Here is a 15,558-nt window from a genome sequence, read left to right on the forward strand (position 1 = left end):
CAAATACATCGCAGCTTTCTTCCTACAACCTTAGCTTGTACAAGAAGAAAACTACACACTCTAGAGCCTACGTTGAGGCTTAGCCACCTACTTTGCATGTTTTTATCTTGATGTATGCTTTAGGGTGTTCAGTTTTTCCCTTGCATCCAAACCCCTCCGTCGTCGCCGCATCAACATGAGTGGCTGTCAGACATGATTAGTACTGATTAGTCGTTATTTACATCACGTTTTGCGCTTCTCCTGTAGGACGAGCACTTTCAACTAAACTAGCATAGCAAAGCAAACATATCCAGTTTTGATCTAGTCTACACTGTTACTTCTCTTCGCCTTCATCGCTGCCTTCATCGCCGCCTTCACCTTCGCCGTCATTCTCATCTTCCGAATCTTCGTAGACAAATTCTGTTGTTGCGTAGTAGTCCAACCGCCAGCTTTCGAGTTCCTCCTGGCTCGGCCAATGCTTCAGTTGTTTCCAAGCCGACGCAAGCGATTCAAACCTGCCCATTTCTAACGGATAACCAAGGAGTTCCGGAGCAGCGAGTTCGACCGAACTCGCTATTCGCTGCCAAGCTCTTCCATGCCCTCCTGATTGACTGACGTCCTCCTCCCACGAGTCTGAGACGTTTTTGCAATGGCAGGCATAGTGATCTAGATATGCGTGCACGAGCTCGTGAAGGATGGTGGCTAGGCGATACAAGGCCCGCTCGTTCAGATTACCATGGCCTCCCACTTTGACATAACTGAAGGCACACATACGGAGCCCAGGATTCTTTTGCCAACGTCCCGTGTATTCTGCAAGTTCCTGTGGCATGTGCCTCCAATCTTCCCACCCAAAGCCCACTTCCATCTTAGCGTCCGCTGACGTTGTTGGAAAGAACATTCCCGAGAGGACGTCGATCAGCATCTTCATCTCTTTCTCGGAGACATCCTTGCCATCCTCGTGCCCTAATCTTTGTAGCAAAGAGGTCTCCGACCTGTCTCCACCCAAGTTATTCCAAGCATTACTTGCTTCATTCTGTTCACCGCTGAATCCGGGTATGCCTAGTTTCATGCTACGCTGGATCTCATCAGCAAGTCGAAGAGCATGGTGACCTCCTAAGCGTAAGGGCGCTCGCTCTCGATATCCTGATTCACCTTGGGTTCCCTTGGCAGCAATGTCCCCCCCACATGAGCGCCCACATGGGTGCTGGTCCGCCAAACGCTGCGATTTCCTTCTCTTTCCGAGCTCGACAACCATAGCGAGAAACTCTTCGGACGTGGCAGGTGGGCCTCTGCGGTGCAGTAAATCGGTAGAGACCATGTTTGTACTGGACTGTGTGGCCTTATGTTGAACTTTTGTGATCGTATTGTCAACACTATTAGGCTTGTCTCGTCCTGGTTTCTATGAATCTTTGCGACAGGCTTGCATGGCCGATATATAGTATTGGCGACAGAAGTTTGGTCTTGCACATGACGTCTGGACAACTTCCTCATTGCTTGTGACCCCAGCTTGCGACATCTTCCACATGATCGTCACAACGGCAAGGTCTTGAGTGTTTGAGAAGCAAACATATTGGCGTGCCTTCAAATCGGGTCCATGCGACCTGCTGAAGAAGCATCTTGTGCCCACCGAGCCCAAAAATAGCGCTGGTATGTGAATTTGCAAGCTTCCTCGTCGTAAGCCAGTTTGGCGTCATGCCATGCAGTAACGAGAAGACATGCGAGTCGGAAGAATATTCCCATGTATTTGAAGATGAGTCAAGAATCTTTCTACCGAGTAACAACATCGCTAACGAGACCTATAGCAGCTCTGGTAGACACTTCCGCATGCTATGCCCAATCACCACACCAGTTCCCACCCTTCAACTTCATCCTCCGTAGGCCAAAACAGCATATCATCCCAGTTGTTGACAATAGCCTCAAAGCGACACAAATCAATCGGAAGACCAAGTGTATCATTGGCGAATCTTTCCACAGACCTCGCAATCCTCTGCCAAACTCTGCCGTGTCCGCCCAATTGCACAAGGTCTTCTCGGTGAGATGGACAACATGGGCAAGCATAATACCCGACGTAGGCATGCACAAGCTCATGAAGCAATGTACTCATCCGAGACATGGCCCTGCCACTCAAGTGACGAAAGGCTCGAAACGGTCTGACTTCAGATGCGGATAGCCTTACTACCGCATATGGTTGACCTGGACCTGCGCAAGTGCAGTCACCCATGCTAACCGGATCAGATGGCTGGTCTGACCAGTCAAACCGCACGTCCATTCTATCCCATGGCGTAGTTTGGAAGAAGATCGATGTCAAGAGGATGATTAGCCTCTCCATTTCCCAACTTTTTACGCTACGGGCGTCTGGGTGACCGAGTCGCTGCAGCACTGCATGTTCAGAACGGTCTTCGATCATGCCGTTGAGAACGTCGATGGCTTTGAGCTGGGTATCTGTGAGATGCTCGCGGCTGACTTTTGGCCCATGCATTATGAGTTCTCTCAGTTGAGAACCCTGATGACGCCAGAAGCGCAATGGCGTCCGCTCGTCCACCTGGTTGCCGAGCTTGTTGGGGACGGATGTGGTTTTGATGACAGTGTCGCAGCGGTTTTTGCATTTCCTGGGAGATGGTTCATCTTGTGAGAGCTTTCCAGGATTAGCTTTGTGGTACTCCTTGATCATGTAAAGAAACTCGTGTGGTGTTCTGGGAGGCTCGCGCCGATTTGATGGCCGGGTACTTTTGTAAGGACGAGAGCGCGACGTCAGCTTATCAGTCCTTATGAGTGGCATGACTTGATCTCTGCTAATGGAAGGAGAGTACGTCAGCACATTTCCTCTCATGCAATATACGGTACTTATCGATGTGGGTAATCATTAGATGTCTCGATGTAAGCGAGACATGGAAGACCAATAAATCCGCACAGATACCAACGATCAGAGACATGCGAAGAAAGCTACATGATATTGGGGCTTTTGCTTATACAACAATCAACGTTTGATTTACTAACTACAACACATCAAGAGGTTCAATCTCCCTGATACCCTAAGTTACCATCCGTTCCAAATTCCACTCTTTGACTTCCTGCTGAGTTGGCCAATATAGCGGTACACCCCAATTAGCTTGTATGGAGGTGAATCTTCCCAGAACCAGTGGTAGGTGAATGAAGCGAGGAGCATTGTGTTCCACCGAGCTCGCAATCCGCTGCCACGCTAGTCCGTGTCCCTTGAGTGATTCAACATCTTTCACAAATGATGGGCACCTACAAGCGTAGATACCCAGGTATGCGTGTACCAACTCGTGAAGAAGAGTACTCAGGCGTGACATGGTTCGGGCAGATAGATTTCCGTGGGGCGAAGCAAGCATGTAGTTGAATGCCGACATTTCGATTTTGGGGTGCACATCGCATGTGTAACGGCCAAAATAATCGTCGTTGTAGGTTTTCCATTCGAAGTCAAGCTCCATCTGATAGTCGCGGAAGAAGATGGCTGACAAGAGCTTCATCAGATACTTCATCTGGTCCTTGGAGACGCTACTTGCATCATACCACCCTAGTCGTCGCAGTAGAGAGCCCGTTGCTTTGTCCTCTAGCAGTTCTTTGAAGGATGCGATCGCATCTAGCTGCTCGTCATTGTCAAACTCAGGTCCCTCTGACATGATGGCTTTAACTTCGTCGGAAAGTCGGATAGCATGATGGCTGGTCCTTCGCAGCGAGTCGCGCTTACGTGTTTGGTTTCCCAGCTTGTTTGTGTACTTTACAGCGCGGATGGCTTTTTCACAGGGATTGCGACATTTCACATTGTTGATCCAGGTCCCGAGCCGCTGGTGACGGGTTTTGCTGTGACGATCGATGATCATGTCGATGTATTCCTGTGGCGTCTTCGGACAATCAACGTCAAGAGAAGTCATAGACAGGTTGTATGCATCGCGAGGCTGTCTACACATGATGAATTGGTTGTATGTGTTTTCCAGAGACTGGCTGAGCGGGTTGTTATCGGTTAAGCTACTTGCTTGCGATGACATCGCGTGGTCGCTATATACGTACTGGGCCGTAAAGTCTCACAACATTTGAGACGCCCCAAAGCTCGGCCACAGCACGTCGCACCAGATCGAGACATTGGATTTCTACAGTGACGTGAATCAGTCGTAAACACATTATTCGAAACCCTGAGAGCTTTCCTTCCGCGAGTTTTACAGCTGGAAAGGTCTGGAGCCGGGTACCACAGAAGTCGTGAACAATAAGCCATAATCACAAAGAAATAGCCAAACAAGTCTTGAGACATGAAGTACGATCTATCTGCGCCCTTTTCGGCCTCTACCCACTACCGCATACTCTACTATGGCTTCAAACGGACACAGCACCGCCCATCCACCCATAGCACCTCTAATAGGACCGAAAGCAGTCTTCTACGAACGCATCCTAACCCGAACCTTCGTCAAAGATTGTCTCTGCGAGGATTGCGCAAGAGACCATTACCTAAACTACCCCTACTCTTGCTACCTAAACCATCCCCCAAACGAAATCCCCATCCTACCCCTCCAGCGACCCACCATCATCTACAACTCCCGAATGAGATCGGGACGATACGAAGCCCTCCAACTAGTCCGCAGCTCCATCCAGTACTTCAGCAGACCAAAAAAGGAATTCGATATCGGGCAAATCCGATCTGCATCGGAGATACAGAAATGGCTCTACCATCAAGATCTAATCGCGAGGCTTGGATCGCATGATATACGTGGCACTCTGACCGTCGATGATATGAAAGCACTGATTAAGCATTTGCTATGTCTGTTCTTCTTCGGCGCAGCAATCCCGTTCGATTTCGCCTGGCACAGCCATTACCTGGAAACGAATGTCAACTCAATCGGCGTCACCGTTACGGAAAACCGTAACGGCGAGGATGTCCAATGTATTGCCATGCATCCTACAAGAGCCATAATGAGCGGGAGCCCCGATCGCGACTTTACCAGAGCTCTGGCGATACAGCGGCTTTCTACGTTAATGCATGAGCTTATACATGCTGTGATTCTAGCACTGTGTTGTAGGGCTTGCCGTGCTGCGGGCGATAACCTGGCAATCCATGGGAGGGCGTGGCAGAGGTTGGCGCTGGGTGTTGAGGCGGAGTTCGCGAAGTTGTTTGGGTTGAGCCTCGACTTGGGCAGGATGGATGGGGTCTTCCATGATATGAAGAATGCTGGGGCGAAGTTCCACTATCCGAGTAGACATGATTTGGAGGTCTTTGGGTTTGTGGAGCCGCGGAGTGTGGGAACAGATATGCCGGGCGGTGGATGATGTGGATATTCTCGTTAACGTGATACAAACATGCTCCAGAACTCAATGAACGCTGCGACCTGAACGTTGAAGGATATCATTACAAAAGCCATACCAGCCGTCTAAAACTCCGTTTCGTAAATGCTGCGCCAACCCAATGCAAGAATATCTACCCATTCACATCTCTATCAACAACACCCCTTCTCTCCACCACCACTTCCGCCCATCCCCCAAACCTCCAAATCATGCACGCTCGGCAGTCCACCCCCCTCACACTCGCTCAACGCACTCTGCCACCTCCCCAAATCCACATTCCCACCCACCACAACCCCCGCAACCTGCTCCACTTTCCTAGCCAAAACCTGCCACGCCCTCTCATGCCCCCTCTCGCCTATACAAGCCGCCCACATGGGACAACTCCGACACGTATACGCCTTCAAAAACGCATGAATCATTTCATGCAGGAGCGTACCCAGCCTCGACTTCATCCGCGCTTGCTGCGTCTGTGTCGGTGTATCCAACGGCCTGTATCCACGATACAGCATAGGGTGAAGGAGAACCTGCGTGCCTACAACAGGGTTGTAGAAACTCTTTCCGAAACAGTCGCGCTGGCGCGAGTCTAGGTAGCTGAATCCGGCGCTTAGCAAGTCGTTGTGCGTGGGTACGTTTCCGGCGAAGAATACGCGGTTTAGATGCGCGAAGAGCGTTGTTACTTGGCGGGCGGAGAGCGTGGAGCGTAGGTCGGAAGATGTGAGATGTGGGTACCAATATGAGAGTAGACTGCGCAGGTGCAGGACGGAGGGCGTGGGCCGCGCGGATGGGTGCAGGTATGTTGCGTCGAGCCAGGATATGTGGTGGCGGACTAGGGACATGGATTCGTAGGTTCCGTGGAAGCGGAGTGTTAATGAGGGCGCTGGGCTGGTGGGTTTAGGCACCTTTTCGGAGGAGAAAGAGGGGGTCTTGCGGTGGTGGGTTTTGGAGGTGTGTTTGTTGCGACGGTCGCGGAGGGCGCCGTGGGAGGCCAAGGTGGAGATTTTGTAGAGTTTCGGCGCGCATTCGTCGCAGGTACACGGAAGGTCTGCTTCTTGGACGTGGGCTTGGAGTTCGGCGAGGGATTTCGGCGGCGTGGATGATATGGGAGCGTAGTCATCGGTATGAGATATCGGTGGGTTGCGGCCTAAGATGCGGTCTTCGATGAAAGACAGTTTTGGGTCCAGGGCGAAGAGCGGTTCGAGGAATGGAAGCAGATTGTGCCATCTTGACGCGCCGTGGCACGTTTTCCCTTCTTCTAGCTGGTCGCCGAGACGTCGGGCGTCATTCTGTTTCCTCTGATGTTTTTCTCCATCGCCAAGAATGAACTTCGCGATGCGCCGGATGGGATGGAGTCGTCTCCTCTTCTTCTCCGACTTCTTCGTCTTCTTTGCAAGATTACTTGCATCGTGCGTTTCCAGAACTGGCGGATTCCCCATGGGGTAGACGTAATATTAATGAGCTAATGTACAGGGCTATAAATTCGACATGATTGAAGAAGAAGAAAAGAGTAACCCAAATCCGAGATTCGGCCCATGGGAAAGACGTGACAGTCGTTTTGGGGACATGGTGCCCTAACCGAACAGTGAGGCGGTAAGGGTAGTAAGATTGAAGGATTCGGATGCACAGCAGGGGTCGCGATTGCGAGGCATGCTGCGCACAGACGGTCAGGGTCGTCTGAGGATCGGGACGAGGGTTCGTTGTGGCAGGTGATGCCGATACGATGCCAGGCAGGTTTGGAGAATCGAAATCCAAGACATGATGGACACTTGTTCTGCGAGTACAGGTGTGTCGAGGCTATGTTTGGGGCCGCAGCTTATCGCCGGTACGCGCGTTTCGTGAATGAGAACGGGCATCTCGGAAATCCTGCCCTGGGTTGACGGAAGTTGCACAAAGACAACGGTCCGATGTTGGAACGGGGGGTGTGGCTCATTTCTCGCACGCCACGTGGCGCATTGTGGAGTGTGCATTTTCGACTGGGGGGAGACTCTAGCAAATCGTGTCCAGGCGGATAGTGTGCGAGACCTTTACTACCTACTAACGTACTCCTACACACCTAAAGTGCCTCGCGAAAAGACTTCAAGTTTGAGCGCGAAGCCCATAAGACATCCACCACCTCCCCTCCTCCCCCTCCCCCACCCACCCAGGTGTGGCTGTTCATTTCTCGCACGCCACGTGGCGCAGTGTGGAGTGTGCATGCATGACAGACGTTATGTTATCAGGGTCTTTTCTAGGTTCCGCTTCCGCTTATCCGACCCCTGTTCTGTGAAACGTTGCGCACGTACACCCGGTCGTGCGTCAACTCTTTCTTCGAGAGTCAGCCGAATGACGCTTCTTCAGGGTTATATCCGGTTTCTTCTGCGCCGTCTTGTGGTGTCAGAGTCTCTTTTGTTGTTGTTGCTGTCGTCAGGCGGCTGCGTTCCCGCGTTGTGGCACTGGTCGTTGTTGCCCGGGAGGGGCTGGCGATGACGCACGCTGTGTTGTGCTGTGCAGTGGCCTTGGGATCGAGGTATATTTCCGCGCCGGTAGGCCGGTCATTCTGGCACCGAACGAGATCTAATCACCCGACACATCTTGACCGTCTTAGGGTGGAGTAGGTAAGGCTTCTTGAATGCTATGCGTCCAAGAACAGTATCAGCGAGGTTGAACTCGTCCCAATCCAAACGCCCTCTTGACTTTATGCCAAGTTTCTCTTCATCGTAAATGAGGCTGATGCATCGATCCAATTCCATGCGTATTCCCAACAAATTGGAGCTGACATGCTCTAACTCTAGGGCCAATTGCTGCCAGGCCACGCCATGACTGACCCTGCTGTGGCAGTTTTCACAGATATGTCTGCAGAAGAAAGCGTGGCAGAGCTCGTGCAGGAGCGTACCAAGGCGACCTTGCCTTCGTTTGTCAAAGACTTTTGGAAAAACACAGTGGTTCAGTGGTTCGGTGACGTTGGGATCTAGTTCGATCAGGCAGCCGTAGCTTTCGTGTTTTGTCACCCCAAGAATGTTCCATTTGTTTTTGTCGTAATCGTCTACCCAGCCAAACTGGACTTGAAATGAGGGTTGACGAGGAACAAGTTCCGCGTCGAAGAATGTCTGCGATAGGTCGTTCAAGAGGCCTGTCATCTCCTCTTCAGATAGAGTCTTTCGCAGGTCTTTCGCGTTCAGACGCTCCTTCCAGTTGCCGATCAACTCATTGAGACGGCGTACCCTGGCTGCCATCTCTTCATTGTGTTTTCCAAAGTGTGTGTTGTGAAGCCAACGGATGTGCTGTTCTACTAGTAGGGTGGGTTCCGTGCAACCAGACGTGCAAGGAGGCTCGGGAGTAATCGGTTCTTCTTCAGGCGCAGGGGGTTTGGATGATCGTGTCTTGAACCACATCTTGCTAAATTTGGAGGGAGACATCGTGTTTGGCTTCCAGCTCTTGTGAGAATATAATGTTAAGATGCAAGAATGCGAGAGTTGAAAAGATCTTCATCCTTCTTTTACCATTTTATGTTACCTCATCCAGTATTTCTGCTCCAACGGGATGGGTCCCATCGCGGGTAACTCTGGTCGCTTTGCATCGATACCAGATACACAGGGTCTGTACATCGCGCATACTGAGTATTTGCAATACAGGCGTGTGGTTTGGTGAAATTTGCCGCGACAGCCATGGAACGCTCGCTTTGGTACCAAATTCTCAATAAGTCGCTGTATTTTGCGATTCAAATATGAACTGTAAGCGAATTTGTTGCCACTGAAGCCTATCAGGAGAATCTTGCATGTCAGCAAAATCTCTGCGGGATGGCCGAATTATTCATACAAGGAAATGCCTGAGCAGGCCGGCAGCCTACATCGAAATGTGTTCGTACAAAGTAGGTAAACTAATGTTGATGTAGGCTCCATGGTGTTCAGTCTTTTCCCTGAATAAGGTAGAATTGAATTTGTGTATTTGCCGTTTGGGATCTTTCAAGTGCCCACATGTATACGCTACGATGCGCGTATGAACGCTTGCGCTGGTACATTGCATTCAGAGAAAGTATCATTGGACTTGCGCGCAGAAGACGACAGTCGCAAACCTGCACGCGCATACCGTCCTCCGCTTCGATCGATAAGACCTCGCATGGTCAGGCAGGAGTCCATTCGAAGACGAGACCGGATATGCGCACAGTGCTTCGTTGCTCGTAGCTAAAGCTAGATAGGTGAAGGCTTCACCATCTCACACGTAGAGTGAACAGCAGGTAACAGCGCATGGATTATCGCTCTGTCATCTCGTCGCTTCGAGACGGTGATGTAGCGACACGAAACACCAAGCACGTCATTGGATAAGCAGCGTCGTGAATCAGTGTATATGGCGCTGATGGATATGCAGTATACCGATATCGAGAAACAGCCCCGAAAGATACGACGCTTCAATACGATTTCGCTCGACTGCCACAACGCGGGGCTACATCTATTAGCGAGACCAGATCATTCCCTGTATGTAGACGATTCCGGGCGACAAAGGAGCCGAATAATCGGGCTCGTCCAGTTTCTGTGGACAGAACATGAAATACATGCGGTCGGTATGCCCGACGTACATTACGCGCGAGCATAGTATGCAATGAGACTTTGCGATGGGGTCAGACGGTGCGGTGCGTATTCTGAGTACGTTCAAGAGACATAGTGTCTTCAGCCCCCGCGACGGCTAGTCGACGGGGAGTCCGAGAGAGCTGAGGAGCGTACGATGGCACTCACCATTGGTGCATTTGCGACGCACCTCCACGCATGCGTGTGAGCAAATCGATGCCGCAAGCATATAGACCCCACGTCTTTGGCCTCATAAGGCACCAGAGCCGTACCTGTAGGCCAGTTGCGATGAGATCATTCAGCCCCCAGCTACGGTGTGCATCGGTGACGCCGACTCGATGCAGTGAGGTATGAGGAGACAGTAGTTGGAAGATGATTCACGTCGATCCCCGAGTAAATTACTGCGCTCCTCATTGCGACAGCAGTAGAGCAGGCACCCGCGATTCGTAAGTAGTTTGAGGCCGCTACAGCTGGTCGAGACAGCTGTTTGGTGGTTTCGCGAAGTAGGCGTTCGAGATCGACATGCTCATTTGCGACCCTGACTAGATGAGACGATGTCGAGCTCAGTAAGTGTAAGTAGTGAGCTGGGTTGATTTCAGCTCGAGCAGCGCGACTTGCCGCCGGCTTCAGCGTGATAGTGCGATAGCGATAGCGCGATAGAAACGAAGAAGGTCGCGAAGTATAGTAAGACAGAACTCTAGATCCGGTGTCCATGATTCGCTGCATTGAGCGACGCAGGGACTGATACTAACGGGGAAGGCGGAGTGGATCCAAGATTCAGGAGCAGAGGGAGATTGGAGGTTACAGCTCAAACAGGTAGGCTCATTCCGGTGAAGGCCTAAAACGAGTTCCGCTGTCGGGTTGTTAGTCCAACGTTGACGAATCACAGACGTGTCGCCCCAGACCTTCGGGTACCTCAAACTGTGGCTTCATGCAAAGTCAGCCACGTCTGACGGGAGAGCACCCTGATCCCCAATGGAACTATCAGGGGTCGCGGTCAGCATCCGGGGCGGATCCACAGGGTGGCGAAAGCCATCCATGGTCGAAGGACCGAAATTAAAGAAAACTTCACATGTAACGTCGGAGCGGATGCTACCCAAGGCTTGTTAGCGTAGTGGACTCGACGGTTCGGAATATTGGATATAGGAAATAAGAAAAGGGAGGTTTGGATAGGAGAGAACAAGAGAAAAAGCCGCCGCGAGTTGCTAGGGGGGACGACGGGACGTGGCATCTCGCGGCGCGTGGTTTCACCAAACGTGTGGATGACCCAGTGTTCAAACTTCAGAGTTGGGTGCGTGGGATTTTGAAGGGTCATGTGTGATGTGCCGGGAGTTCCCTACAGCTTCAGCTGCTAAGCAGTGCCGATCCGTGTGATGGGGAGCGCCAGCGGCGATAGTGAGCAGCTCTAGCGACACTGGGCGTGGGAATAAGGATAGCTCGCACTGCAGCTTGACACTGGCGGTTTCCGGGACGTGGTTGAGATCCACCGTCCTGAACCGGCTTCTGAGGAGCTTCTGCCTCTCCTTCTGGATCGAGGACTAGACGCAGCAGGCTGCGCACTTGTTGGCTTTGCTAGAAAACTCCGCAGCCAGTCGATGGGCGCCGATCGCTTCTCCAGATTCCGCATTGTCGGCATCGACGAATGAGAGGTGCCGCGGGCTTTTGGGCTGTGAGGGAGTCCTTGCAGGCTTCCAGAAGGCAGCCCTTGATCCTCGCGTCCAGCTGCCCTCACTCAGCCCTGACTGCTGCCGTCATGTAGTAAGCCGGGAGTGACGATGAAAGTGCGGCAGTTTGGGGGCGTATGACCGCCGCCGTCAATTTGCAGCAAATGCCATAGTGTCCGCATCGACATGTTGCGCGCGATAGGAGAGGAGTATCGCCAGGGAATAGAGATGAAGCATTGGGAGCTAGGCCGGGATTGCAATCCTACTCGAGTGGAGCGGTTGAGGAATGAGGAGTGCAGCGCCAACGGCAAGTGCCCAGTGGCTGCTAGCCAGAAGCATGGTAAACCTGGCCCCGGCGTCCTAGTCTCGCCTTAGTCCCACGCCCCCAAGCCGCGGAACGCCATGGGCAGCGCCTTATAGCATCCTTCGCCGCCGTCATTTGCGTCTCTAGCTCTCTGTCGCGACGTTGATAACATACCTACCCCGGCCGTCCACTTCGTCCTCACAACATCATCACAATGGCCACCATGTTCCGCGACTTCTCCTTCGACCCGGCGCCGTCACCTGACTACTCCGCCTACGAAGCTGAGCGGGCAGCTATGAACGTCTCGCCCACGTCACAGGCGATGGACCCGCATTACGCGCCAAATCGCCCTCCCACTCCACCATGCACTATGGGCGACCTCGCCGTGCAACTCAACCAGCAAAGCCTCCGCATCGACACGAGCGTCCGCTGCTATCCTGCTGGCCCTCTTACACCGGAAAGCGACGATGAGTGCGCGCCTTCGACCAAGCAAGAACAGCAGGCGCGACCCACCTACTCGCGCATCGCAGCTTCCGTTCTCAGGATGCAACGCCAACAGAGCTCGCGCATGCAGTGCAGCTCATCGCATGCCCGCGATCTCTCCAAGCTGGTCAAGATGATCGAGGAGGAGAAGCAGTGCACCGTTAGCGAGTCGTCTTCGCGAACATCCTCTACATCTTCGACATCAACATGCGCGTCTGGCAACTCTGGAGATGACGAGGGCGTCGACATGGACTACGATGTGCCTGCTTCAGGCATCGAGTCCCTTGCCAGCATGCCTGTGTGGAAAGCACACGAAAGGCGCGACAGCTGCGTCCGCGTCACCCGACCTGTGCGCATGCGCAAGCGGTCCAAGGGCAACGGTGTATCGAAGAGGCGGTCATCATAGTACTATCAGTCGAATTTGGTTACATGCATAGCGAACGGCGTTTGGGGTCTCACTACGGGCGCATTATACCACTTGATCTTGCTGGAAACAAGGCAACATGGGACAGGGCCTGGAGATGTATTATTATATTACCATCGGGCGGAAGAGCTCCCTTAGGGTTGAGCCTGGCGTTTAGGGTGCGACAAGCTGAGCGCTGTCGTTACACCCACATACTATATAATCACAACCATCATCAACATGCAACACGCTCCCACTATGCTCTCTTATCGTGACTTATCCGCCTGACCCAGCACAGTGTTCCTTTCCCGCGTTGCTGCATGTTCCGCGAACCTGAGCATTGGTAAATTGGTGACCCACATGGCTGTTGATCGTAAGTTTGTAAATTCGTGCCGCATCCGTCCCACCCACAGCCACAACCACAACACCCGCCATGTCCGCCCGCCGAGCGCTGGCACCGCGCTCCATCCACTTGCGCATCGTGCCACGTCCCGCCAATTTATCCGAGAGCCGCGAGATATTCCGCGTCCTCCAAAGCTTCGGCGAAATCAGCACCTTCAAGTATCTTCGGGTACGTCTTCGCCAATACGTTTACTCATTCAACACGATCACTCACACCACGCACAGTACGAATACCAGAACCCCGCCGACAATGTTGCCCTCGCCATCTACCGCGACGAAGCCGCCGCCCAGAGCGCCCTCGACGCCTCACCCCTCCGCTTCGCTCTCGAGAAGCTCATAACCAGCGATACCGACGCCGACGCCCAAATCCAGGCCGCCGAAGAAGACGAAGACGACACGCCCATCCAGCAAACCCCACAGAAAGACGGCATCGACGAGATCCTCCGCCCCTCACAACTCCTGAACCGCACCCTACCCACCCCCACCGGCACCACCGGCACCTCCTCCGCCCCCACCCCGCCATCCAAACCCCTCCCCTTCGACCCCCCACCGCACGCCTCCTCGCAGAAGAAATCCACAAAATGGTTCCAAGTAACCGTCGACCGCTCCCGCGCCGTACACCCCGATTTCATCGAACGCCAGCCCTACTGGAAGCAATTCCACCCGATGAAGAGCATGGCGCAGGCGGATTTGGAGAAGAGCGTGCCGCATGTGGGGCTAAGCGATGTGAGCAAGAGGCCGCCAAATGCGTATCGCACACCAGCAAGAGTGCTCAGGGTGATGAACGAGTACGTGGAGAAGAGGATGCCGAGTCTCAGGGGCATTGTGGAGGGGGGCGAGAATGAGAGGGGGTTTGAGGAGAGGAGGGGGAGGGGGTGAAGATGGATATAACAGCGCTGGTAGGGCGACGAACTGGAATGGTCGCGTTGCGGGTGACACACACACATGGAGATACGGTGCCAGCCGACAGCTTCGAAAAGACTGTCTACGCACAATCCCGTGAGACGGCTCGCGGGGAGCTCAGCGACGAGGTTGACTGAAAGCACGCCGCTTCACGGCAGTGATAAAGCGTAGGAGACCCATAATCGGTTTGACGACGCAACACATACCCACGTCTCACTCCTCGAGAAAAGCACATCGCGCTAGATCGTACATTCTCTCAACCTCCAGCACATTCCCCATCGAAACGAAAGCGAACGAACCAAAGCTCCGGCAAACTCTCATGCCGACCGCCGTTATGAGGACGCATCGCTTTGAACTCACACGCTCGAGCTCTCGACCAGACTCCTGATTTAGATGTGATGGTTCCGGCCTTAAGTCGATCCTCGGTTGTTATACTATCTAAGTAGCACGACCGGGGATCGATTGAAGGCTGGAACAATCTACAACGATAGGGATCTGTGTTCTCGAAGGGTGCGCGTACTAAGCGTGTGGTCGTCGTCTCTGGCGCTCTTCAGAAGGCGCTATAACGTTCCTATATGGACGGGCGTGCCGAGCAGCCGCGAAGCATTCTCTTTGATTGCCTCGGCCACCATTCGGAAAAACCTTCCACACGGATGGTTTTTGAAACCCCATCACCATTCCGACAGATAAACTCCATCATAAATGCGTTTGGCATGAGACGCAAGAGCGTACCCAAGCGCTCAGCAGCCAGATTACAACTCAGCGACTCCGACGCCCACGTCTAGCACAACGGGGCCACGCACATGCACCGTATCCATTTCATCCAGCACTCCGACCAGACACTTCCGACAAGCGCCGAACGCTCTTACCGCCGCTTTCAGATTCCTCGACGTAACCTTCACAGGCCGTTGCGAAAGATTCGACCACGGCGTCGGCGAGCCACATTGCTTCATACACTCCACGAAGCGATACGACTGTCTTCATCGTTCTTTCGACCCTCGTAGCCCGGTTGAGGACTGTGAGACGGGTAGACACGGGACAAACGTGACCCAACACGATCCCACCCTGCCTAATCTGCTCAACAACTGATCCCCATCACGCCCCAGTCACATGATCCACTTCTTCCACATCGTGCACGTGTGCGAAGTGGAACAAGTGGATCATGTGACTGAGGCATGCTGTTTATCAGTCGTGGGGTTAGTTTGAATGAGTGCTTGGCTTTTCATCAGACTAGCTGTGTGTTAGAGCGCGATTGAACATGTCCGGCACCGGCGTATGGGATCAGCGAGGTCTGGATTTTGAAACTTGCACTCCTTAGGAGCCTTATAGAGACTTCGGAGGAATGCAAGTTCCAAACTTCACACAGCGCTGACCCCATACGCGGGTGTGTACAAGGAGATATGGGGCGCGAGGAAGCGCTTGTCTGGTGTTTGCGGGCTGCGGGATGGGGTGGTATTGAGCGATGAGGTTTAGGGGTCACCATGTCTACATATCAGCCTTTGAACAACGCCTACATAACTTCCACGAACTTCACAGAGTTGGCCTCCACCACCTCCCCTCCGCCTCCCCTCCGCCTCCCCCACCCAC

The 15,558-nt window shown here is 53.0% G+C and overlaps 4 protein-coding genes across 4 annotated transcripts; 2 read left to right on the forward strand and 2 right to left on the reverse strand.

The window, feature by feature from the left end:
• Nucleotides 1–313: 313 nt before the first annotated feature.
• Nucleotides 314–735, reverse strand: J4E92_007584 (uncharacterized protein; the record flags this gene model as incomplete). Its single annotated transcript, XM_051498947.1, has 2 exons — nt 314–494; nt 728–735. 2 exons carry the CDS (start codon nt 733–735, stop codon nt 314–316), a joined length of 189 nt encoding a protein of 62 aa, XP_051350682.1.
• Nucleotides 736–3,011: 2,276 nt separating this feature from the next.
• On the reverse strand, nt 3,012–3,969 carry J4E92_007585 (uncharacterized protein; the record flags this gene model as incomplete). The annotated part of the gene is made up of 1 exon (XM_051498948.1): nt 3,012–3,969. A coding segment is annotated over one exon (958 nt), but the record flags the coding sequence as incomplete, so codon positions are not given.
• Nucleotides 3,970–11,994: 8,025 nt separating this feature from the next.
• Nucleotides 11,995–12,669, forward strand: J4E92_007586 (uncharacterized protein; the record flags this gene model as incomplete). The annotated part of the gene is made up of 1 exon (XM_051498949.1): nt 11,995–12,669. The coding sequence occupies one exon, from the start codon at nt 11,995–11,997 to the stop codon at nt 12,667–12,669; it is 675 nt and encodes a 224-aa protein (XP_051350684.1).
• A 430-nt stretch (nt 12,670–13,099) lies between these two features.
• Nucleotides 13,100–13,947, forward strand: J4E92_007587 (uncharacterized protein; the record flags this gene model as incomplete). The annotated part of the gene is made up of 2 exons (XM_051498950.1): nt 13,100–13,237; nt 13,294–13,947. The coding sequence occupies 2 exons, from the start codon at nt 13,100–13,102 to the stop codon at nt 13,945–13,947; spliced, it is 792 nt and encodes a 263-aa protein (XP_051350685.1).
• Between the last annotated feature and the right edge of the window lie 1,611 nt (nt 13,948–15,558).

This window comes from Alternaria infectoria, assembly GCF_024043175.1.
Source record: "Alternaria infectoria strain BMP 0036 chromosome Unknown scaffold_13, whole genome shotgun sequence".
NCBI lineage: Eukaryota > Fungi > Ascomycota > Dothideomycetes > Pleosporales > Pleosporaceae > Alternaria > Alternaria infectoria.